Source organism: Heteronotia binoei, chromosome 13 (assembly GCF_032191835.1).
Source record: "Heteronotia binoei isolate CCM8104 ecotype False Entrance Well chromosome 13, APGP_CSIRO_Hbin_v1, whole genome shotgun sequence".
NCBI lineage: Eukaryota > Metazoa > Chordata > Lepidosauria > Squamata > Gekkonidae > Heteronotia > Heteronotia binoei.
Genome location: NC_083235.1, coordinates 33,499,234 through 33,525,804, shown reverse-complemented (window position 1 = coordinate 33,525,804; position 26,571 = coordinate 33,499,234). Strand labels below are relative to the sequence as shown.

Below are 26,571 nucleotides of genomic sequence, written 5' to 3'. Positions count from 1 at the left end.
GGAGGAGAAGCAACTGTTTTTAAAGGATAAAAGAGAATTCCAAAGAAACCACTTGCTTGTTCACTTTATGAACCATTGGTAGAAGAAGAATTACAGAAAGAATTGATGTGGCTTGACCTGACCTGGAGAATGTCTGACAGATAATACTGCAACTTTAGTCCAGTCTAAATGCAAAGTTAGTCCAGTCTAAACCCAGTGAAATCAACTTATACTGGAATAAGTCTGCAAAGGATTGTGCTGTCAGATATGTGCCGGGAGAAAACAGAATGGATGAGCAAATGAAAACGGAGACTTGATGAGTTCAAACGTTTTTTGTGGTTGTTGTTGGATAATGGGCACAGTTTTTAATGCAAAAGAAAAGGGTAAGCAAAAACATATGACAAGTAGGACATGTGAGGACTCAAGGGACAGAGGAAACCCCATCCTTCTCTTGCTGGTCCCAGCATCCTCTTCTCTTGCTCTGTACTTCCCCTGAACACACTCCAGCCCTCCTGATCATGTGCTCCCCCAGCCATAAACCTTTTCTGCACAGGGTCTTTAAAAATATATATATATGCATTATTGGGGGGGGGGGGATTAACTCACGATATTGTCAAATATTTCTGAATCTGTCCTGTCCTTAGATGACCCTATTGTGCTGATTTTTTTAAAAAACAGGCAGTCTTCAGAATTAGGTATATGATTGTGTGTAAGAACAGGTCTTCGGAGCTGAGGTGGTTTCCTGAGTACAGATGTGAAATAATAGGCCACCTTATGAGTAAGACTTTAAAAAAAGAGTAGTGGAGTCTATTCCTATGCTCATTCCCAGAAAAGTTCCTATGTAAACCATTCTGACATCTTTTTTCTACAAAGTGTTTTTAAAAAAAACAAAAAACAATTCCCTAGGCATCAAACTTTACATCACATTGCCAAGCCTAGACTGTCTACTGCTGCCCCCAGTATGACATTGGTTGTAGGCATACCCATTTTAGGATGATGCCAAGTGTGACATCAGACAGCCATTGGACCAATCCCCCTCCTCTCTCCTACTAGCTGCTCATTTCCATGGCCAGTGTTTTGATTTTGTTGGATTCAACTTGTCGCTGAACATATACTGACAATGCAATGCACAGATGTTTGATCCAGTCTATACTGTGATAGAAATAATTTTACATGTTTTGGTTTATTAAAGTCTTGTCTTCAGAACAGTTGCAAAACCATAAATAAAATTAAGGCGCTGAACAGAATTTAAACAACGTTTTTGTTTAAAAAATAGATTAAAACGAGACATTCAGAGAGGACCACCGTCCAAGAGGAGCTTGTTCCCAGCCCTGCTTGAAAACATTTACATTTTGTTATTCGTTAAGAATTCATTTGCTCCTCTGATACCCAGCCAAAATCCTTCACTGAACCCATAGCAAATCAGTACGGAGATTACAAAAAACAAATCCTAAAATATTTCTTGTTATTACTGTTGTTATACATTCAAAGGTTATATTGGAAAGAAACTGTTAACTTTAAAAATAAAGTACGCAGCAGTAGCAGTCCCTCTACAACTAAGAAACTGCAACACAGCAAATGCATACACACACATACGGAGGCTTTTAACACTGAACTTTCAACAACTGCGTGTGCGTCTTGATTTGCTGGTCTGAAGATATTTAGAATGCCCACTGAAGCACACAATAAAAAAAACTTCTAAATGGCTTTTAATATGAACCCCAGTTACTTGTATGAAGAAAGCACCCGGGGCAGTTTGTTAGCTTGTGCCTTTCTCCATTCTGAAAGTTATTTTTCCACCTTTGTCCACACATTTTGCTCTTCCCTGAGTCATCTCTTCATGTGCTGCTGCTCCTCCTTCTTGCCCAAAGCCGAGAGGCCTGAATAAGCAAAACTGTGGATCAAGAAAATAGTGATGTAATTTTAGTTCTGAATATTAGCCCAAAATTCATTGCCTCACCATTACTGATATCCCACTGTTCCTCAGAATGTTGTTAAGGGTGTGGGTGCGAAGCATTCTCTCATTTTTAAGGGTGTGTGTGTGAAGCATTGCACTGAGCAGGTTTAAGATCCAGGCTCCCACAAATGGTGGGAATTCATGAAATAAATGGATCTGGGCCTACCTCCCCCCTTTTGCCAACCCTCCTCCACATGCCTTCCAGTAAGGTGGCTGCTGATGATCTAGCAACCTTCCTGAACAGTACACGACCAGAACAAAAAATGGGACCCTGATAAAACGGTTCCACATCACTCTCAGATGGGTGGGAAAAGCTCTGTGAGCAAAGCAAAACTTGCACCAGGATTAAAGTGGGTGGGGATTCCAGGTGACTCTAGAATGTCCCCTTCTGCAATATTTCATTAGAGAGTTCAAACAGAATCTAAGTATCTCATTAAAAACTTTCCTCACAGCTGCAAGAATAATTTTAGCGCAGCGGTGGAAATAAGCTCTGTTACCTAACAGAGAGTTTTGGATACCCAGAGGGTAGTTTTATTATGCTTACAGACAGAATTGCTGTATACATAGCTATGTAGGGAAATAAACTATTTAAAGAAGATTTCTTTAGAATTAGCAACCTTTCATTTTGCACTTGGTTAAGATCAAACTGGATGAAAATTTAAGGGACAAAATCTTGCAGTTTTATAGAACCGACATAGCATAATGGTCTGATTTAGGTACTACTGAAATTATACATATTTTTATTTTGTGTGTATATAACAAGTTTTGGGTATATATATATTCAGTTTTGCAGGACTTGCATATACATATATATATGTATATGCAAAACTGAATTGTTTAGATTTGCCTTTGGAGGTTAACCACTGTTTAACAGAGGTAATGTGAGAGTTTTTTAATCTTTCAATAATGTTTTATATTGTTATTTGTTTTTATCTTATTGGTTTTAAAGTTGCAAGTTGCCATGAGACCCTTTAGGTGAGCAGCAACTTTTAAAAGTCTCATAAATAAATGGCTTTTCGAGGAGGCAGGACACTGCTAGCCACAGGCAAAGCAGGAAAGATCCATGTGAATGAACTTCCACAATTTGTGGAAGTTTAGTTCCATTCCCACGTTTGTATGTCAGAGGTTGCCAAACAGTTATGTAGTAAATGTATCAGCTGAGAAATAATATATAACTATATATTATTTATATAGTTATATAACTAAATATAATATATGAAGGACTGATTTAAGGAATAGTAGCATAGTGTATATCGATGTGAGTTTTATGTATTTTTAGGCTTTTATGTATTTTATTGTATAATTTTAATTGTATTTAAATCGACCTTTGTTAGCTTTTATTGTTGTAAGCCGCCCTGAGCCCACCTCGGTGGGGTAGGGCGGGATATAAATCGAATAAAGTAAAGTAAAGTAAAGTAACTAGACCATAATCATGCAGAAGAAAACTTTTGTGTTTTGGAAAGAAACAATTAAAAATGGCTTCACCGTGAAAGCACGGCTGATGGGAATAAACCAAGATCTTCAAGTGATCACAACGAGACTGGTCGTTTTTTCTGGCCCTGTCTGCCACCACAAAGCATACATATGGGATTTAAAAATGGTAGCCACGGGTGCATCCACCTCATGTCAGTAGAGCACTCTTAAAAATCATCTGTAGCTTTGTGCCTGCTTCCACTTTCATGAGCATCTAAAATAATCAAATCTAAAGGGTTGATGGGGGGATTCAGGTGCATATGGAAACGCAAATCTGGGGCTCTCCCATTAAGAATTGCCATACCTCTTCTCTTTGGATTTAGAGTTTTTCTGTATTCATGGTGATAGTCTTCCACACAGTTGTTTTGGACATTTCATCTGAGATGTTAATGTCTGCCGGGTCTGTCCTGAAATAAACATTTTAGTTCAAAAACCAGTACAGTGAAAGCTTCAAAAGGACAGTAATGTGCTATGCAGTGAGATCCCCCACCTCAAGATATCTTTTAAAAATATTTCTGATAATTACATTTAAAGGATTTTCTGGAATTTTAACTAAACACCACTAATGAAATTATGATGAAGTATCAGTTAATCTCAAAGGATGCCATGCTGAGTGGATACATGGAATAATTCCATGTAGACAGCTCTGAGCTCCCCTCAGAGAAGGCTAAGGATACAGTTGTGGAAGACAGTTTCACAGGGTAGCCATGTTGGTCTGCAGTACACCAGCTAGATTTAAATCCAATAGCACCTTAAGAGACCAGGAAGATTTGGGGTGCAATTGCTTTGGAGAGTCAGATCCCTCTGGGATTTGATGAAGGGAGCTTTGACTCTCAAAAGCTTAAGAACATAAGAGAAGCCATGTTGGATCAGGCCAATGGCCCATCCAGTCCAACACTCTGTGTCACACAGTGCCAAAAAAAATTATATATATATATATATATATATATATATATATATATATATATACACACACACACACACTGTGGGTAATAGCCACTGATGGACCTCTGCTCCATATTTTTATCTAAACCCCTCTTGAAGGTAGCCATGCTTGTGGCCGCCACCACCTCCTGTGGCAGTGAATTCCACATGTTAATCACCCTTTGGGTGAAGAAGTACTTCCTTTTATCCATTTTAACCTGTCTGCTCAGCAATTTCATCGAATGCCCATGAGTTCTTGTATTGTGAGAAAGGGAGAAAAGTACCTCTTTCTCTACTTTCTCCATCCCATGCATTATCTTGTAAACCTCTATCATGTCACCCCGCAGTCGACGTTTCTCCAAGCTAAAGAGTCCCAAGCGTTTCAACCTTTCTTCATAGGGAAAGTGTTCCAGCCCTTTAATCATTCTAGTTGCCCTTTTCTAGACTTTCTCCAATGCTATAATATCCTTTTTGAGGTGCGGCGACCAGAACTGCACACAGTACTCCAAAGAGACCGCACTATCGATTTATACAAGGGCATTATGATACTGGCTGATTTGTTTTCAATTCCCTTCCTAATAATTCCCAGCATGGCGTTGGCCTTTTTTATTGCAAACGCACAATGTCTTGACATTTTTAGTGAGTTATCTACCACGACCCCAAGATCTCTCTCTTGGTCAGTCTCTGCCAGTTCACACCCCATCAACTTGTATTTGTAGCTGGGATTCTTGGCCCCAATGTGCATTACTTTCCACTTGGCCACATTGAACCGCATCTGCCACGTTGACGCCCACTCACCCAGCCTCAACAGATCCCTTTGGAGTTCCTCACAATCCTCTCTGGTTCTCACCACCCTGAACAATTTAGTGTCATCCGCAAACTTGGCCACTTCACTGCTCACTCCCAACTCTAAATCATTTATGAACAAGTTAAAGAGCATGGGACCCAGTACCGAGCCCTGCGGCACCCCACTGCTTACCGTCCTCCACTGCGAAGACTGCCCATTTATACTCACTCTCTGCTTCCTATTACTCAGCCAGTTTTTGATCCACAAGAGGACCTGTCCTTTTACTCCATGACTCTCAAGCTTTCTAAGGAGCCTTTGATGAGGAACTTTATCAAAAGCTTTCTGGAAGTCAAGGTAAACAACATCTATCGGGTCTCCTTTGTCCACATGTTTGTTCACCCCCTCAAAGAAATGTAACAGGTTAGTGAGGCAAGATCTTCCCTTGCAGAACCCATGCTGAGTCTTCCTCAATAACCCATGTCCATCAATGTGCCTACTCATTCTGTCCTTGATAATGCTTTCTACCAACTTTCCCGGTATTGAAGTCAGACTGACTGGCCTATAATTTCCCGGATCGCCTCTGGAACCCTTTTTAAAGATGGGGGTGACATTTGCTACCTTCCAGTCCTCGGGAACAGAGGCAGATTTCAATGAAAGATTACAGATTTTTGTTAGAAGATCCACAAGTTCAACTTTGAGTTCTTTCAGAACTCTCGGATGTATGCCATCCGGACCCGGTGACATTAGTTTTTAATTTGTCTATCAGTTGTAGGACCTCCTCTTTTGTCACCTCAATCTGACTCAGGTCTTTCAACCCCCCTTCCAAAATTAGTGGTTCTGGGGCGGGCAAAAAGTTCTCATCTTCCACAGTGAAGACGGAGGCAAAAAATGTATTCAGCTTCTCAGCCATTTCCCTATCCTCCTTCAGTAATCCTTTTACCCCATTGTCATTCAAGGGCCCCACTGCCTCCCTGGCTGGTTTCCTACTTCTAATATATTTGAAGAAATTTTTATTGTTGGTCTTTATGTTTTTTGCAATATTCTCCTCATATTGCACCCCAAATACTCAGCTTACACCCCCAAAATCTTTTTGGTCTCTAAGGCACTGCTGGATTCCAGTTGTGAAAGAGGAGAATAACATTTCCAAGCTCAGCATTTTTGCTACTGTAGACAGAGAGCTCTTCAAAAGCACAGTGCCAGGAGGAGGTTGGTTGGGCAGAAGGGGATCACACTGCCACACCCAGGGTGTATGCTGGGAGGGCACAAATGGAATCAAGGCAAAAGAAACAGAAACCGAATTTTCAGAAATGCCTGAATTTTCAGCCTGGTCATAAAGTTTTCACAGTGGTCTTCCTCACAACAGATCAGGAATTCTATAACAGCACTGGCCAAATCTCACTAATGTGAGCCATGAGTGTCTACACCAGCATAAAGGGAAGCAGTGGACTGGAAATGCAAAACCATGGCTTATTTTAACTAAGGTCAGTTTGTGAAATCAGGATTCAGCTTGCGAATGATCACTCAGAACCTGGTTCAGAGAACCCAAATTCATTCCGGGAAGAAACTTATTGTGTATTTTGGCGCTCAGTTGTAATGATACTTCTGCATAATGTGTGAATACAGACATCCTGGCTTAAAGCTGGCTTGTTTCCCAGCACCACCTTCTCCAGAGACAGAGGGAAGGTGTTGAAACTAGCATTTGTTGAGGTAAACTAGCTTTCAGTCAGAATGTCTGCATTCACACGTTATGTGAAACTACAGCTAAGACTAAAGACTGAAATGTTCACTAGAATACTCAGCTTCCCGGATGCAGTTCAAGCCAAAATACATTCTCTCTGATCTTTAAAATGACTTCCCTGCAGCTAACATGTGACGGAAGAGAAAACACATTAGATTAGGAAACCCAGATCTTCTAGTGAACAAACATGTATTTTGATCAAAACTATGGACAATAAACTACAAATTATGGTTTCCAGTTCTGGTTTTATATCCCCCAATTAACCACAGTTAATGCCACAGCCTCAAACAACCATAGTTTGAATTACAGCAAGTTTCTCATGTCTGAACTTGGACATGAAGTTTACAGCCCTATCACCCACCAAAAATTTACACCAGTCCTTGATCAGCAGCATGTCTAAATTGTGAAGGCTGAAGGGTTCTTTGGAAGCACTACTGTTGTTTTTTACCTGTTGTTATTTCTTGATGAAATATTGCGTGTCATTGCTTCAGTCCCTGGCACCGCCAGATAATTTGTATTCACTACCGGTATTTCAATCACAGTTTGACCGTTTTCCATCATCTTTTCAGATTCCTATTTGACATTTAACAAGCAATTCTTACTGACTCTTGTTGAAATAAGCTGAAAGTTGTATACCATACTCCTATTCTCCGCACAAATTCAGCAAAAGATAGTCCCATTCAACCCCCTTGACATCAGTGAAACGTGACACAGTTGGACACATTTTCTCACAAAGTTCATTGAGGCTTGGTAATGGCTAACCATTGCAAGATTGTACTCATTATATTTACTAAAAGTTACAGTCTTCAGCAGGTTTCCTGCTTATGAAGAAAGGGGTAAATAAACACATCCTGAACTTTATGAGCTATCTAACTGTCATTCAGACACCAGAAATTCTATTATTACTGCAATTATTTCATCTTATTATTTAGCATCAACTTGGTCCCATCCAAACGAGGTCAGTCTATATAATAGAAAGCCAGTATGGTGTAGTAGTTAGAATGTCTGACTAACGATCTGGGAGATTCAGGTTTGAATCCCCACTCTTCAAGGGAAGCTTGTTGGGTAACCTTGAGCCAGTCACTCTCTCTCAACCTAGGTCACAGTCATATGAGCACTTTGATCCATTGTCGTTGCTTCTCCCTATGGATTTAAAGTGCTCATCCAGACAGCCACTTCTGTCTTCTGTTCCCCACTCACTGGCTCCTTATCTTCACCCCCAACTTTCATGACACTGGATAAAGTCCAGTGTTTTTCAATTGAGCCAGTCTCACTGCACACTTCCGATGTCTGATCTCTCTGTAGCACACTTAAGCCATTTGGGAGGTCTGAGACTTCTGCTCCCTGGCTGCTTCCCCCCCCACACACACACACTGTTAACAACATGCACAAAACTGTATATTCGCCCAATGGCAAATAAGTGGTTATGCGCATACGCAAAGCAGACATTTTTAAAAAACAAAAATGCCAGCCCACCACTCTATGGTGACCATGCAGTGGTAGTCTGATCACTTGAGGCGGGATTAGGGTAGCATGTATGATCAAATTTCTCTGAAACAAATAGTTATGGAGAAATCAGAGGAGTGACCAAGTCTGTCATCTGACTGCAACCCTAATCTGTATCACACAGTTGTTGTGAAGATAGCAGAATAATGTAAGCGGCTTTCGGTCCCTCAGTGAGGAACAAGGCTAAGTATAAATGAAGTAAATAAATAAATAATAGGTAAGGCGGGATGGGCCCTGACCTGGATGGCCCAGGCTAGCCCAGTCTTGACAGATCTTGGAAGCTAAGCAAAGTCATTTCCGGCTAGCATCAGGATGGGAGCCCTCCAAGGAATACCAGGGACATGACATGGAGGCAGGCAATGGCAAACCGTCTCTTGCCTTGAAAAATCTACTAGGTTGCCATAAGTCTGCTATGACTTGATAGCTCTTTCCACCGCCAAGACAGAGTGGGGGAAAATCAGGGACTGGTAAATTAGTAAAAGGCAGTCCTTCTTTGTAGCAGGAACTCCTTTGCATATTAGGCCACACCTCCTGATGTAGCCAATTCTCCAAGAGCTTACAGGGCCTACTGTAAGGTCCAGGAGGATTGGCTACATTAGGGGTGTGTGGCTTAATATGCAAAGGAGTTCCTGCTACAAAAAAAGCCCTGGTAAAAGGGAGATGCAGAGAGATTCACTTAGCAGTGTCACGACAAGGAAGTCACCCCTTTGACAGTCTACCTGAAGTAGATGGGCCATTATAGTACAAGGCAACCACCTTATAAAGAAAAAAAATCCCTTCTTTGCAGAAAGATGGAACAGCACAGCAGAAGCTAATTTCCTGAGACTACTATGAAATTGGACTAGGACACAACATCAGGAAATGGCTCTAGTGTGTTACAGGAAGCCATAATACATACAGTCTCTCATAATATGCCCATAGCATCCTTTCCAGAAGCTACCCTAGATTAGGAAATTCCTTTGCAACTTGATTATACAAATTCCTTTGTTAGCCGCTGCCCTGAGAGGAAAATCCATGGTGGGTTGGTAGCCCTCCTCCTAAACACATCACATGTGTAAATGTTACATTAGCAAGATTTTGTGTTCATCCATATGATATTGGCAAAGATGCCTCAGAGGCCATGAACATCTGCAGGCTGGTTCTCATGGCTGTCTCCTATTGCCTTCGCTGGTGTATAACAAGCGATACCTAGAAGTTTCCATCAGCAGGTCTCACTGCTGATACCTTTATGAACTATTCTCTCAACAGGCCTAGATCTTAGCTTAACAACCTGCTGCTGTGCACTTAATTGCTCCTCTCCTTCTCACACATGATCTGGGGAATTCAAAGCAAAGATGTGAATGAGGAGAAGCGAGTCTTGGGTTGATAAATACAACACAAAAGGATTTGAGGGATTGCTCTTAAGTCTACTGAAGCATGGATCTTTGTATACTTGTAAGATATTTTGACACGAGCTGTTTGTTTTGTATACAAACTATTACAATTTTTGTTTTGGTGTGATATATGCGTCAATATTTTTTGTTCTGTTCTGCTCTTTATTGGTAACTTGTAGTATAATCAATGAAATGTTTAAAATTTAAGAAGTCTACTGAAGCATCTTCAAGTTCTTACAAATATGTAAGTGTGCATATATACATTTACCTCTTCAGCGTTTGCTTTGTTTTTGGCATCCTCCAGATTTTTCTTCTTGCTCTCTGGCATGAGGTCATCGAGCCAGCTTAGTTCCCTCTTTGAAAAACAGAAATCCATAACCTTCCGGACGAAGACCAATGCCAAAACCTGGTATGTGTTTGGGGGAGGAGAGAATAAGGGGAGGGGGAAGAAAAGCTCACATTATCATGAGAGCACTCACCAGCAGAGACTGTCACAGCCGGGTTTGAGTATTTCTCTTTCATGGAGCTATAAAACCAGAATCAATACTGCAACAATGAGTCTATTGATTACACTAAAAGCCTTCTGAAATCTCTAGGGAAAGAAGAAGTAGAAAGCTTAGCAGCAGCACTGGAGGTAAGAAAAAGATGAATTCAGACCACCTGGAACCCCCAGCAAAGTGGTTTAAAACCTTTATCAAATGGTCTAATTCTGAACTGCTTGGGGAATGATTTCAACATAACAGAGCAGAAAGTTTCCTACTTTTCCTTAAAAGTCAGACATTCTTTAACAGGGAGTAGGAAAGTCTGGGTACCCTCAATGCTGCTTTCTACTTTTACCTCCCGCATGATAGACTATTCTGGGGACTGCTGAAGAAAGGATATAAGGAGGCAAAACAAGATCTGGTAGGCTTTTAAAATTCTCTTCTTCTTGTTCTTTGTGAAACACAGCCACCTTTATCCAGCTAGGCAATTCACCTGTTTGGAAGTAGGCACGTGTTCACCTACTGGGTATGATTACTAAGAGCCAGCATGGGTTTCTCAAGAACAAGTCATGTCAGACTAACTTGATCTCTTTTTTTGAGAAAGTGCTGCATCAGGGGGAATGCTCTAGACATCGTTTATCTTGATTTCAGTAAGGCTTTTGATAAGGTTCCAGATACTATCCTTGTTGACAAGTTGGTAAAATGTGGTTTGGATCCTGTTACCATTAGGTGGATCTGTAACTGGTTGACAGATCGCACCCAAAGTGTACTTGTGAATGGTTCCTCATCCTCTTGGAGAGGAGTAACAAGTGGAGTGCCTCAAGGATCTGTCCTGGGACCTGTTTTGTTCAACATCTTTATCAATGATTTGGATGAAGGAATAGAGGGAAAGCTTATTAAATTTGCAGATGATACTCAATTGGGAGGGGTTGCAAACACAGAAGAAGACAGAAACAGGATACAGGATGACCCTGACAGGCTGGAAAACTGGACTAAAATCAATTTTAAATTAATTTTAACAGGGATAAATGTAAAGTTCTGCATTTAGGTAGAAAAAATCCAATACATGGTTATAGGATGGGGGAGATTTATCTTAGTAGTATGTGCAAAAAGGATCTAGGGGTCTTAGTGGATCATACGCTGAATATGAATCAACAGTGTGACATGTTGGCTAAAAAGGCAAATGCAATTTTGGGCTGTATCAACAGAAGTATAGTGTCCAAATCACGGGATGTGATGGTATCGCTTTACTCTGCTCTGGTAAGACCTCACCTGGAGTATTGTGTACAGTTTTGGGCACCACATTTTAAGAAGGATACAGACAAGCTGGAATGGGTCCAGAAGAGGGCAATGAAGATGGTGAGGGGTCTGGAGACCAAGTCCTATGAGGAAAGGTTGAAGGAGCTGGGCATGTTCAGCCTGGAGAGGAGGCGGCTGAGAGGTGATATGATCACCATCTTCAAGTACTTGAAGGACTGTCATATAGAGGATGGTGTGGAATTATTTTCTGTGGCCCCAGAAGATAGGACCAGAACAAATGGGCTGAAATTAAATCAAAAGAGTTTCCGGCTCAACATTAGGAAGAACTTCCTGACCATTAGAGCGATTCCTCAGTGGAACAGGCTTCCTTGGGAGGTGGTGGGCTCTCCTTCCTTGGAGGTTTTAAATAGAGGCTAGATAGCCATCTGACAGCAATGAAAATCCTGTGAATTTTGGGGGAGGTGTTTGTGAGTTTCCTGCATTGTGCAGGGGGTTGGACTAGATGACTCTAGAGGTCCCTTCCAACTCTATGATTCTATGATTCTACTCTGGGATGGATAAAGAACTGCATCTGTACACAGATTAATAAATACAACAAAAGATAACCCAGGTATGCTATATGCTATACGCATAGCTCTGTTTTGCAGACTGGTAACAGTGTCAATCAGCTGATCAGCAGGGAGAGTGAGAATGTATATTCTCTACCCACCCCTGCACCATCTTCTCGCCACACAGCTGACTGGTGTCATTGCCTATTATCTGACCTATGCTACCATCACGCTAGAGCAGGGTCCATGCTTATATTTCTGCTGAGGTTGCTGCTGTAGTTGTTCTGCTGTTATTTAGCCCCTTTCCCACATCCCCCAATAAATAACAAACTTTTGGAGAACAACTCTGGTATGATTATACAACTGCTCCTGATATAAAGGGTTTGACCTGTTTAGTGTTGTTTCTTTTTTTCATTTTTTTTTTACCATCATAGGAAAGATGATAGCTGCAGGAGTTGCTTTGATAATCCAGAGCAGGACGAGGCAGGTCAGCTGGATCGCAGTGAAGAGATGTACTTTTCGCAAGGGGACGTGCCGCAGATAGATGAAGTCCGGTTGATGTTTAGGAGGCATGCCAAACAGTTTCAGGCGATCAAAGAACTGGGAATGGTATTTGACACGAGAGAGCATGCATTTGAAATAAGGCACTAATTATGGAGGACAACTTCATAAATAAATAGCCCCTACAAATCCCTATAATTTAGCTGCAGAGCATTTCAATATGAATATATCATACAAAGGTAACTGGCAGAGGACTGGGGGGGGGGGGTTGTGTGTGCGTGTGGTTTTTTTTGCATTTCCTGTACTTGTAACTCGATCTCGATGTTTATGTTGGCTAGAATGTGATTTTTTTTAAATGGGTCTCTTCCACTTCCTGTCCAACATTAACAACAATCAAAACCTTTCCATACATTGCAATAGGGAGTTGCAGCCAATCCTGGCTCTCTGATGTGTGCTTGTACAATATGCATTTCTAAACATGGGTTTGGCATGCAGTTCATTTCCAGGCAAACACTTAAAACACAGGTGTACACCTGCAAAACACTGGGCTGGATTCAGCCCAGCATTTCCATGATCCCATGGATTATTCCCATGGCTCTCCTCTCCCACAGCACCCCCCCCATGCCCTTGAAGTCCTGCTCCTGGGGGAGAGGGAACCCTGAGGAACAGGATTTTAGGGGGCGTTTCAGGCTACCATAATAGTGGGGAAGCTGAGAAAGCTGTACTCCCTGTGCAGAAGTCATTGCAAGTGCAGAAATGCTGTGCAGACCCCGTTATATGCTTTCAAGGTGTTATGTGTGCTATTAATACCATGCATGCAAGTAAAAGCATTTGGTATGTAAATACTGTTTTTCTAAAATGCTCTCATACATTCCCTCATACAATCAAAGAACTCCCGTCATGATGGTACTTTTCTAAGGAACTGCATCCTACAGCTGGACATTCTTTGATCTAAGTTTCTCTGACCTAAGTTTACACTCCCTGCCCCAAAGCCTATATGAATGCATACCTGAATTCCTCTCAGGGAAGAAACACCCATGTACAGGAAGACTCCATAAAGGACAGGCATGGGTATAAACTGAAACGAAACAGAACATATTGCAAGAGATGTAAAGCTTATAATTTATACGCAGCAACAATACCTATAATTAATATTGTTTTAAAATGTTGTCCTTCTTTTTGCCAGGTTTGTGTGCTACACATTTGCATTGGCCTTATTTTCCCTGATGGTCTGTGCTGTAGGACAAAGATTAATTTTTTCCCATTTGTAAGAACTGGCCAGCATCCTGTGCATTATAATCAAACTTGAACAAAGGCCTTGAGAAAGTATGATAGCACAAAGGATGTGTGGGCTACTCAATAGAAGTCATGGGTGCATGAATCACACAAAGACTGTTGCACATTGCTTGCTCCAGTATTATCAGCACACAAAAACCTGCAGACAGGTATTCAGGAAAGGGCTTGGGATGTTGTCTTCATTCTAGGGAGGAGGCCAGGGTATGGTTTGAAGGTACATGATTCAGCAATACTGCTGAAGCTAAACAGGGATTGACTAATGATGCTGTGAATTCTATGTCAAATATGTTTGACAATCAGACTTCCCTTGCTCAGCTGTGATAAACAGACATAAGTCAATCACCAAGTCTGTTCAGTTACAGTACCGACTGACCTCAAAGCCTGAACAAGTTTATGCCAGGGTTTTTTCAAAACTGCACATCTGCAAAAACGATGCTCATCCAAGTAGTTTGGCAGCCATTAAGTTGACTTAGGCTACTCAAATGAACTCTGAACTGTAGGATTATTCCATTTTATTTAGGGCTTCCAATTCCCAGTTGGGAATATGGACAAACACTGTGATATGCTGGCTAACACTTTTAGTAAAACTTTTTAAAGAGTCATATAAATCTTTTGTACACATTATAAAGAAGTACAACTTCACAATATTACAAAGAAAAGTACATCCAATGAGCACACAGATACAGGCTCACTTAGTCAAAAGTCTCCCGCAGGAGTATGCCTATTTTCTTCAAAGTTATCCACCTCTTGTTACAATCGATGTTGATACTGGGAGTAAGCCAAACCTTAACGTCTTCTCTAAACAGACGCAAAAGCCTTCTGGATTTGGCTGGCAAAATGCTCTCTGCAAAATTCAGAAGACTGGTTAGAGAAGAGGTTGGTTTGCTCCTAGATTAAACACCTAAGTGATATTGAGAGCTTTTTGCCATCAAAATTCAGAAGGGTTTTGCATCTTGTTAGAGAAGAGGTTCAGGAATGGCTTGCTCCTAATATAAATACTTAAGTGGTATTGAGAGGGTGGTAAATTTTGAAGAAAATAAAGAGGTTGCAGAGAGCATTTTGCTCTGAATCTGAATCTGCACTCACAATGAATTGACCTGAAGAAGGTCACATAAATCCAGAAAAGAAGCTGAGGACTGTAACTGGCTGTGAGAGCATGCCTAAACAGCACAATGGCTAAGGCTGAACTATGAATCAAGAATACTTTTTATTTATGATCTCACTAAATTACCTTTGGGAAACCACCATCTCTCTCACCCACCTGTAATAAAAGGATCATAATAACACTGATCTGGGCATGTGCATCTCCAAAGTTAAGCAAACAATTCGTCTCCTGAATTCCTTAACCTGGAAATACCAGGAAGTGAAGCTGGGACCCTCTGCATGCAAAACATGTGTTCCTGCCCCTGAGCTATGGCCAATCTCTGAAAAATGTCAACATCATGTTGGAAAACATGCACTGTTCTATGCCTACTCGAAGAGGAGACTCTGTGAAGCACTGGACCCTCTCCCTGTCTCTGCCAATACCTGGGTAATGCTATAAACTCATGGAAGGAAAGACGTGCTAGGATTTACTGATGCAGACTATCATTCCAAAAGCAAGGACACATTACTGAACCCAGAATGACAAAGGGGAATAGCAAAGGTAATAAAAATTATTCTATAACTGTAAAGTGGATGGCCTGCCTGATAATCTTGGAACTGATCAAGAAAATAGATGTTTATCATTTGAACATAAGACAATTCATTACTTCTGCTGAATACAAGAAGACTTATAACCCAGAGTGGGGGAAAGCTGTGCTCCAGGTATCAAAAATTAGGAAACACTATTATAAAGGTCTGGGGGGAAATGCCTCTCTTATTTAAAAAGCCCCATTACTTTTCCTCCACCATTACATGAGAGCATATTTTGCAAATATAACCTTGTAAGGGCACTTTTGCAACAGAGTCTTCTTGTTAATTTCTGTAACCAAGTCTAGTCCCTACTAACACCACTCTACCTAGTGACAAACTTGTCCCAATTACAAAGCAGTTACGGTCCTCATGTATCCCTAAATGCTCATTAATCCAACCAAACTAGTTCAGTAGGACAGTCTTGGGAGCTTATCAGTATTCTGCTTGGTCACAGTGGCTTTTATTCATTCCAGTTGTTGCTGACAAAGAATGTGGACAAGTGGCTTGGAGGAGGCCAACGCCAACGCCCAGGAGTGTCTGACCCATGCACTTTGTGACCAGTGACAAGGAGCAAAAGAGGATTACCCAACTGGATCCACAGGGAGTAGCAAATGCTTTATGGAAGGAGGAGGAGTGATGACTGCACTGAAGAAGATGATCATAAAAACCCTTTTGAAGAGGCCTTTATCAATGTGTGTAGTAGTCAAAGTAGGGTCTGGGAGACCCAGGTTCAAATCCTTATTCTACTATGCTGGTTGACTTGGGGCCAATCACACACTATAAGTTTAACCTACCACCTGAGGTTGTGAGGATAAAATGGAGGACAGAATGGGTTAAGCCACTTTGGGTTCCATTTGAGGGGAAGAAAGAGTAAATGAAGTAAAATAAATAAATAAATAAATACCCTCTTTTGGTGTTGTCGCCAGGCAACTCCAAACTTTATTGGATGAGACAGAAAATCTGGAACTATCTCAATCCAGTTTTTGGATTGGGTTTTAGAACTGAAATTGCCTGGTTACTATAATATTTCGGGGTTCATAAGTGAAGACTACCAGAGCAATGAATGGCTTGAAAAATAAACTATAATACAAAGAGCAACTTTAAAAATCTTGTTCAGCAGTCCTTAAGCCTTGTTGTAGATGTTGTTTGTATGATTTTTTGGGCAGGTCCACAAATTAACAATTCCTTAACACTGTTTAAATACACCAGATATCTCTAAATTAGAAATTCCATCACTATAGTTGCCTTGATGGACAACCTTTGCTAGGAGAGGGAGGGAGGGAGGGAGGGAGAGAGAGAGATGAAGGGAATGTGACCTTGCTGATTCCCCTGGATGTGTCAGCAGCTTTTGATACCATGTACTATGATATTCTCCTGACCCAGTTGGCTGAGATGAGTATCGAGGGTACTGTACTCCAGCCGTTCCAGTCCTATCCATCTGAACACTATCAAAACATGTTGCTTGGAAACAATCATTCTGCCCTGTAGCACTTGTGCTATGGAGTCCCACAGAGTTCCATCCTATCTCCCACACCGTGTATTAACACCTACATGAAACTACTGGGAGAGGGTGTTTGGAAGTTTAGAACAAAGTGTGATCAGTGTGTTGGTGATATCCAACTCTATTTCCACTTTTCATCTCAATCAGATGAGACAGAGGATGTCCTCAATAAATATCTGGAGGAGGAAATGGGCTGGATGAAGGCCAGCGACCTGAAGTTCAATCCACATAAGATGGGAGTGCTGTTAGTCAATAACAAAGCTAACCAGAAACTGAGGAGATGGCCTGATGTGGCACTCCGTACTGTTGGCTCTCTCATTATTTACTGCTGTTACTGTCCTACTTGTTTAATAGCAATATTATTTTAATGTTTTATTACTGTGTTGCTCAACTGATTGCTGCAATTCTTGATTTAGTGTAAACACTGCAGATCACCTCAGGAGCAAATCTGTCCGAAAACACAGAATACACACATTTCAAATGAATATAAAATACATGGCCCCATCCCCCATGCATTTACCTGTAATACGCCGGTCATAAAAACAGAGAGACCCATCAGCACAAAGATCATGAGGCCTGTGACTCTTTGCTCCCGTATGCCCAGGAATTTAGGTTGTTCTCCAGGTGCTGCTGATGTGGATTCCAGCTTGAGGCTATTCACATGACTGATAGAAAGGACAGTGGCAGCAACAAACCAAGGCAGTCCCATAACTGAGCACACCCCAAGCATGGCGCCCACCATGAGAAGATCCAAGTGGTAACCGCATCCTTTCTGTAGAAACACAACTGATTAGCAGAGATAAGCCATGGATGGAAAATTGTACCTCCCAAAAGCCATGAAACACTATCAAATTCTGGAGAGGATACTGTTGGCATGCTTCAAGAAGCATCTTTCATCTTCCTCCCAGGCACACTGATTTCTCTTCAGAGTACATTTGCACCAGGTTTTGTTGTGTTTGCTTTTTCTTTCACTTATTCCTGCACTGTCAGCCTTGTGCTGATTCTTCTGCACTGATCTTTACACATTTGTGGTAGATGCCTTGAACATGAACATATGAAAATATATGAACATATGAAGCTGCCTTCTACTGAATCAGACCCTCAGTCCATCAAAGTCAGTACTGTCTACTTAGACTGGCAGTGGATCTCCAGGGTCTCAAGCTGAGGTTTTTCATGCCTATTTGCCGGGACCCTTTTTAGTTGGAGATGCCAGGGATTGAACCTGGGACCTTCTGCTTACCAAACAGATGCTCAACCTCTGATCCACCGTCCCTGCCTTTAAAGAGCAGCAGAAAAGCAAAGCATAATGAAAGAGACTAACAGCTGTAAACCAAAGTATGAGCTGGAGCATCACCTAGCTACCACTCTGGCATGCTTACACCCATGAATATTTCCTCAATGATGAGCACTTCGGCTTCGTGCTTGAATTGAAAAGCTGGTGATGGCTGTTGGTAAATAAATTCATTCATGGATTGATGGATATAAGTCTTTGCTTGAAATTGAAAGCAGAAGAACAAAGTTTTTAGTCCAGCAGCACTGGAGAGCCTGTTTGGTGTAGTGGTTAAGTGTGTGGACTCTTATCTGGGAGAACCAGGTTTGATTCCCCACTTCTCCACTTGCACATACTGGAATGGCCTTGGGTCAGCCATAGCTCTGGCAGAGGTTGTCCTTGAAAGGGCAGCTGCTATGAGAGCCACCCACCTCACAGGGTGTCTGTTGTGGGGGAGGAAGATAAAGGAGATTGTGAGCTGCTCTGAGACTCAGATTCAGAGTGGAGGGCGAGATATAAATCCAATATCTTCATCTTCTTCTTCAAGACCAACAAAGTTTTATTCAGGGTATAAGTTTTTGTGTGCATGCACGCTTCTTCAGATACCCATAAAGTGAGTCCAGTGGCACCTTAAGACCAACAAAAGTTTTATTCTGCACATAAAAGCTTATACCCAGATCAAAACTTGTTCTGTTGCTTCAGACCAACAGGGCTACCCACTTGAATGGAAAGCAAAAGTTACAGGACTGATGGGATTAAGTTTGTTCTGAAATCCCGAGAACAATGGCAGGAAAATAACTCAGAATGGAATGTTAAGTTCCACAGGATGAAACTCCAGAATTGTAGCCCTAATTTTTGGACACCTCCAAGGAGTAGGTGCCCACTGCATTAGATGTTCCCATAATTCCAGGTGATGCCTTGGAACACATTTGCGTGGGGGAGCGACCTGCTGCAGGCAATTTTTACTAATAGTTTCTATTAAGCTTCCAGTGGATTTATATTTTAGTATGTTTTCTGATGTCCAACATTAGTCCTATGATATAACAGTGCCCTGCTGGATCAGACTAGTGGTCCATCTAGTCCAGAATCCTATTTCAGACAGTGGTCAATCAGTTGCCCTAGAGGATCAGCAAACAGGATACAGAGGCCAAGACCTTTTGCTAACGTTGCCTCCTAGTGTGGTATTCAGAGGTTTATTGCTTTTGTAACTTCATTCAGTCACCACATCTAGTAACCAATGATGGACCTGTCCTCCATGAATCTCCCTTTTAAAACCCTCTATGTTAGTAGACATCACCATTTCAATTGGCAGTGAATTCCACAATTACACACTGAGTAAAGAACTATTTCCTTTCATCTGTTACAAATCGTCGTCCATCAACTTCATCAGGTGCCCCCAAATTCTAGTATTTGGGGAGAAGGAGGGGGGGGAACTTGTCCTAAAAACAGAAATAGGATAGCAAGACTAGGTTCTGGCTTATGTGTTTCAACTCTGTTTCAAATCATTTGCTTCAATTTTCTGCTTTAAGGACTTTAATAGAGGATTAATTTGTGAACATGAACATATGAAGCTGCCTTGTACTGAATCAGACCCCCCTCGGTCCATCAAAGTCAGTATTGTCTTCTCAGACTGGCAGTGGCTCTCCAGGGTCTCAAGCTGAGGTTTTTCACACCTATTTGCCTGGACCCTTTTTTGGAGATGCCAGGGATTGAACCTGGGACCTTCTGCTTCCCAAGCAGATGCTCTACCACCGTATTGTATTTAATACTATTATCCACCTTGGGTCCTCACACTGTTGAAAGAAAAAGGGATATGCAAACACTCTTAAGTTAATTAATTAATATCTGTTTAAAGACTCAGCAATATATAAATCTCAGCCTATGTTTATCTATTAAAAACATAAATACACCTGCAAAGACTATCAGACTATTGTAATCCAGGCAAGTGACAGCTGCTGCCATTCCAGGTAATGGCATAACTTCATTGTACTTCTCATGTCATAATCATGGAAATAATAACACAAAAAAACCCACATGTCTCAGCATGCGTTACCTTCAGCTTATGTTCCTTTCTGTTCACAATAACTGCAGTGATTTGTTGATCCATAAATACCAGTATGGTACAGAGCAAAGCAGGGATGATAGCTGCTAACACTGTCCACCAGGGGTTGGGACCTACTGGGCTAATGAGCCATCCTCGGTCATCTCTTGTTGGCTGCAGACAAATACACAGACAGTATCAAATTTTAACTTTGCCTTTAACTTCCCCTCATCCCGAATGTAAATATATCCCTCTGTACTAGGCATCTAACATTTCTTGCATGACCTTAATAATTCACTGTGCTGAAGCACTAATATCAGGCATGCAGGTCTCAGAATTTACAAGACAGTTCAAACCCAAAGCTCATTTTCTCTGTGGAATACAGCAAACAAGCTTCAGTGAAGGATGAAGTCCTGGGCACAGAGAAGGCAACAACAATGCCCTGATGCTGTAACCCATGGACCAGTAACCCAGGAACTATCCAGTTGTAAGGTTACTTTAGGACTGCATTCAAACATTATTCTTTGCAGCCTGGGATTTCTCAGAATCTTACCAGAGGTTCTTCAAAGGATGTTAATGGTGGGCAAGCTGCCTAAAAGGCTGCTAAGTTTACTATTATTGATCTTTCCTTGCGATGCCTAGCTGAAAGTGAGTTTTGGCAGCCCACAAAAATGGAAAGGTTTACTCTGAAATATGGAGTAGCAGCCATCACCAGCTAAGTCTCAAAAGCACCATTTTACCGTATCTTGAACAGAGGAGGGGTTTTTTGGCCAAGTACTGAAGGTCACTTGCCCAAGTATAGAAGGGAGCTTTGGTCCTCAAAAGGCAAATAGCTATGTACAATGAAAAAAATCATTCTCTCAAATCCATTCATGGGGGGAGATATTATCACACGCAAGCAGCTTTCAACCATTCAACTTACCACATGATAACTGTTATCACTGCAAGGAAGTGATTTGCTAATTTTAGGGTGTTCCTTTTGCGCAACCAGCCACCACCTACAGTTGCCGTTAAAGCTTCCTTTATTTCCAGGATGAGTGCTGTTTTCCTTTGTTTCCCAACACCCCGATACCTGCTTTCAGCCTTTCTTTTCCGTACTCTTCTAGCTGCCTCCAGCCACAAATTCCTATCACCTCCCATACTCTGCTTTGCTCATCCTTTGTCTCCTATACTCATTACTGACCGCAGATAAGGAAACTAGCTCCTCTTTCATTTACGCATACTTGACCATTAAACATTACACTAACCCTCATATTAGGAAAATAACCTTTCTTCTGCAGGAACAGAGTTGTATGTTGCGTTGTTGGGTGTGAGGAAAAGAAGGAAGAAATCAGCAGAAACCCAGCGCACACGTATCTCTTGTACAAGCGTATTCTCCATTTTGCAAAAGACTTTTTGGAAGAGGGGATGACAGGTCTTCCAATTCCCTCTCAAGTGACAGCCCCCTGCACTGCTTTCCATTTTGCTCCCAATACCAACTTCAAGGTATCGTGCTGCCCCAAGCAGGGTAGGAGGTGATACAGCCTCCTAGCAGATGGGAGGAGACAAGCTGCCAGTGCCTCTGGAACTCACCTCACACCCATGTGGTGGCAAGAAGACAGATCCCAGCAGGCCTCAGATTCAGCAGGAGCTCACAGGAGCACAGCTCCTGAACTTTTCTGAGGGTTCCCCCTCTTCCTCTCCACCTACCATGTTCATTGAATAGTAGGTGCAGCTGCATAACAATCCCTGGATGAGGAGAGCGGGCAGCCAGCCAACCACCAGGAGCTTTGCTACACCCCCAGCAGCCCTCATTAATCCCTGGAGAAGCCCACACCACCCATTCTCCACTTCTTATGTGATTTTGGGTGGTGGGTGGTTTGCTGGCCTTTTGATTGGGGCAGGGGCCCAGGAGATCCCCAGGATCTCTAGCCAGCCCAAACAGGCCTCGCTTGCCCGGGGCTCTCCTTTCTTGCATCGGGTTGCTTTTGGCTGGGGAGGAGTGGCATATGCTAGTGAGCTCCACCACCTATGGATCCCAGCAGTGCTACCAGTGCTTCTGGCATTTACTTTGCACCTGAGCAGTGACGAGGCAGACCTGGGAGGTAATGCGCCTTCCAAACTGTCCCACCACTGGATGGGAAAAAACAAACCCAGCAACACTCTGGAGTGGTAGAAAATGCTGTCATGCTGACTTATGGTGACCCCATAAGGTTTTTCAAGGTAAGAAACAGAGGTGGTTTGCCATTGCCTGGCTCCATAAAGTGATCCTGGACTTCCTTGATGGTCTCCTATCCAAGTACTAACCAAGGCCCACCCAGCTCAGTTTCTGAGATCTGCTGAGATCAAGATAGCCTGAGCCATCTAGGCAGTGGTGCTCTAAACAAAATATGGGGTCCCAAGTGGCCACTGGGGTTACTTGAGCACAGGGCTTTTTTTGTAGCAGGAGCTCCTTTACATATTAGGCCACACACCCGATGTAGCCAATCCTCCAAGAGATTACAGAGCTCTTCTTACAGGGCCTACTGTAAGCTCTTGGAGGACTGCATACATCAAAGGTGTGTGGCCTAATAAGCAAAGGGGTTCCTGCTACAAAAAAAGCTCTGCTTGAGCATTTCACTGGCTCTGACAGACCCTCTGGAGGAGCTGGGAGGGGGCTACTGCAAGCACGAAAGTGGAAAGATCCATTCGCTGAACTCCATCCATTCAGGATTTCCATGCCCCCATGCTAGCTGGTGGTATTAATTCATATTAAATACAATTTTTAAAAAAGAAAAAGATGAACCTACCCTGAAGACACCGGGGACTTTCAACTTTGGTGATGGGACTCCAATTAAATAGTCGATCGATGCCATAATTAAGATGGTAATGAATACCGCAAAATCGCTTATCATGGCTCGTACCTAGAGCAAAAGACCAAGAGGGGCTCAGCAGGGTGGGTATCAGTTACCAGAACACACAGAGAGGTCCTTGATAGTTGTCAGAGTGGCAGATAATGTTAATGGATGGACAAGGATCCAGAATGGAAAGGAGCTACAAAGCCATCGGTCTTTACCCACCCACTTCAAATGCAGGCTTTTTATTTTATTTGCAAATGAACAAATTAACCTCCATCAAGTGGGCAACTACATGGTATTAACCAAGGACAGCTATACAACAGGGGCACTGTACATTTGGTGCATTGGGAGCAAGCTGAATTGGGCCAAGTCACACAGCTGGGAATGGAAAGGAAAGCAGAAATCTAGTAATCAAGAAAAGTAATATTTAAGGGTGGGAAGGAGAGGGAACCCAGCCAGGCAGTCATTATTGAGATGGGCACAAACAAGGAAAATGCCATTTGGTTTCTGGCTGAACTTTACCCCTTCCATTTAAACAGAGTCCCAAACTGGGAGGCTCGTTTACAAACTGAACGGGTTTGTGCAGCTCATGGCCCTGCAAAACCCACTGAAAGGGCTCTAAAGGGACTGCAAAACAGCACTAAGAACTGTGCATCAGCGAAGCGCTCCCTGCTGTGCAACTGTTTTGGACTTCAGAAGACAGTCCAAAAAACAGTGGCCAGAAGAAATGGTTGGGGGGAGGGAGAGAGATCTCCTGGGAAGGGACTTCCCTGCAACCTTCTGCTGACTGCAGTGCCTCCTGGCCAGCACACTAGTGGTAAGGTCCCCTGAAAAGGGACTTCCCTCTCTCCTTCCTGGTGGCTGCAGCAAATCATGGTCAACAGAAAGGTGGGGGTGAAGTACCACTGGAAAGGTACTCTACCCCTTCCATTTAAACCCTCCTTTCTGTTCCCCACAGCTTTTTGCAGGAAGTAGAGAGCAGAGCTATTTAAATGTCCCTGCTTTCTGCTCCCCATGAAAAACTGCAGGGAGCAGAAAGCAGCAGTGGTTTAATTGCTATAGCCATTTTCTGATCCCCCTGAAATGCTGCAGGGAACAGAAAGTGGTGGTTTAAATGACTCCAATCCATTTAAACTCTATTTTCTGCTCCTGCAAAAAACTGTAGGGAGCTGAAAGCAGAGTTTTTAAGGCTCTGAGACATTTAAACCAAACAGCTGAGCAGTAGGGAGCTCCCAGCCACTCAGCTGTTTCTTGAGAAGAACAGACCTGCTTCCTGCTCTTCACGAACCATCAGAAGCCACCATGAATTATGCCAAAATCTGTGGTAGTTGATCCCAGTTCTTCAGTTCACAAACCAAACAGGCCAAAATTTGGGACAAACTTTAGTTTGTCAGCCAGTGTGTGCCCATCCGTAGTTATTATTATGCAAATTACACAATGCACTCTAGTTAAGCATTAAAACTTGCTGCATAGACTTGCTGACATTTTACGTACACTTTTTGCGAAGTAGCGACTGGTTTTGAATTGCTTCAGTGTGCTTGACATGATAAAGGTGGTGAAAAACAAGATGCAGCACCAGAAAAGAACATCAGGAGTAAAAGGGCCATCGTATCCACATTCAGGTCCTGTAAATTCTCCATGCATCATCTTACATTTCTGATCAAAACAAATATAAATCAAAATACACTGAAAGGTCTACAGTAGCAACATGAAAGGTTGTATCAAGCCTGATTAAATGCAGTGACAACAACTAACCTCAGTAAGTATTTGAATATGTTTACTGCAAATGACTTCTGGTACACAAGGATGGACAAAAACAAACAAACTTACACTGCCAGAGTGTTTCACCCAGAGCACACCTAGAACGGCTCTCTATCTGATAAATGCTGCCTGTCGATCCAGCTCTAGAGAATTATTCTTCTCAGCATCAAAAAGAAGCATTTGGGTTGGACTACGGCTGCCATCTGGCTTGAAGAACATCCTGGACCCTTTCACAAAGGCTCAATACAGCTGAACCTTGCCATGGCATGGAGGTAAGATCACACCACCTGGTAAATAAGCCTTTAGTAAAAGGGTGAGACATGTTTTCTCTCCAGGGACTTGGCAACCCTAGCTTGGATCCAACCAGCTTTTACACTCATCTGATTTCTCTCCTTACTACAGCTCCCAGGCAGTATTCCCTCTAAGTTGAATTAGTGTGAGCTAGCTCACAATTTTTTAGCCTCCAGCTCACACAGTTTTGTCTCAGCTCCAGAGCAGACTAGTTTATGCAGTAGCTCACAACTTTAATGCCAGTAGATCACAAAATAGAATTTTTGCTCACAAGACTCCACAGCTTAAAGGGAACATTGATCCCAGCCCATGTGACTTTGTTCATGTATGTCCCATGAGCCCAGAACAGCCTTTTTGGTAATCAAAGGGGACCACCTCTTCCTTTTATCACCAGCAGAAAAGCTGCTTGGATCCAACTTGCCGGTCTGGGCTCCCCCAACTGTTCCAAGATTGTATTTTGGAACCAGTATGCTGTAGTGGTTAAGTGTGCGGACTCTTATCTGGGAGAACCGGGTTTGATTCCCCACTCCTCCACTTGCATCTGCTAGCATGGCCTTGGGACAGCCATAGCTCTGGCAGAGGTTGTCCTTGAAAGGGCAGCTGCTGTGAGTGCCCTCTCCAGCCCCACCCACCTCACAAGGTGTCTGTTGTGGGGGAGGAAGATAAAGGAGATTGTGAGCCGCTCTGAGACTCTTCGGAATGGAGGGCGGGATATAAATCCAATATCTTCTTCTTCTTCTTCTTCTTCTTCTTCTTTTATGGAGAATAGCAATCATTTTCCCAACCCTTGAATAGATTGAAGTTCCCAACTCTTTAGTAACCTTACTCCTGTGTCTTTACTTCAGTGTCTAGAACAAGGTCCCTGCATCACAGCAGGACAGTGAATGTGTGAAGGCCTTGTCTTGAAGTTATAGAGAAGGCAGCTGGGCCTGCTGTGTTTCTCTTTAATCCCAAGCTCTTTAAAGAATCAAGAGGTCTGTGAGGTGGCAGTCCACAAACCCAAAAGAAGAGCAACTGCCATAGTGGTTCTCAGATAAACTAATTCTGGTGGCCAATGAGAACATAGAACGAGCCCTGCTGGATCAGACCATTGGTCCATCTAGTCCAGTGGCCAACCAGTTACTCTGGAAGAACAACAACAGAGCAGACAGACTGAGACTTTCCCCCGATGTTGCCTCTTGGAACCAGTATTCAGAGGTTTACTGCCTAATAGCCACTAAGAGACCTTCCCTCCATGAATCTAATCCCCTTTTAAAGCAGTCTGTCCTTATAGCCCTCATTACATCCTCTGGCAGTGAGAATTCCACATTTTAATCACTCATTGTGTAAAGAAGAGAACATTGCTGTTAACAGACGGGCATTTGGGGGTGGATGGGAGGCATCCCGAAGCCTC

At 42.5% G+C, this 26,571-nt stretch overlaps 1 protein-coding gene across 3 annotated transcripts in view; it reads right to left on the bottom strand.

Moving 5' to 3' along the window:
* Nucleotides 1-1,143: 1,143 nt before the first annotated feature.
* Nucleotides 1,144-26,571, bottom strand: part of SLC4A8 (solute carrier family 4 member 8) — a 132,733-nt gene continuing 107,305 nt past the window's right edge. For all 3 annotated transcript variants that reach the window (XM_060253453.1, XM_060253454.1, XM_060253455.1), the window contains exons 16-25: nt 24,621-24,782; nt 23,079-23,192; nt 20,323-20,484; nt 17,520-17,771; nt 13,538-13,606; nt 12,454-12,627; nt 10,006-10,143; nt 7,307-7,431; nt 3,714-3,816; nt 1,144-1,873 (exon numbers count right to left, since the gene is read on the bottom strand). In XM_060253453.1, the coding sequence (XP_060109436.1) occupies nt 3,729-3,816; nt 7,307-7,431; nt 10,006-10,143; nt 12,454-12,627; nt 13,538-13,606; nt 17,520-17,771; nt 20,323-20,484; nt 23,079-23,192; nt 24,621-24,782 (1,284 nt within the window). In that variant the 3' untranslated portion in view covers nt 1,144-1,873; nt 3,714-3,728. The remainder of the gene's footprint in view (nt 1,874-3,713; nt 3,817-7,306; nt 7,432-10,005; nt 10,144-12,453; nt 12,628-13,537; nt 13,607-17,519; nt 17,772-20,322; nt 20,485-23,078; nt 23,193-24,620; nt 24,783-26,571) is intronic.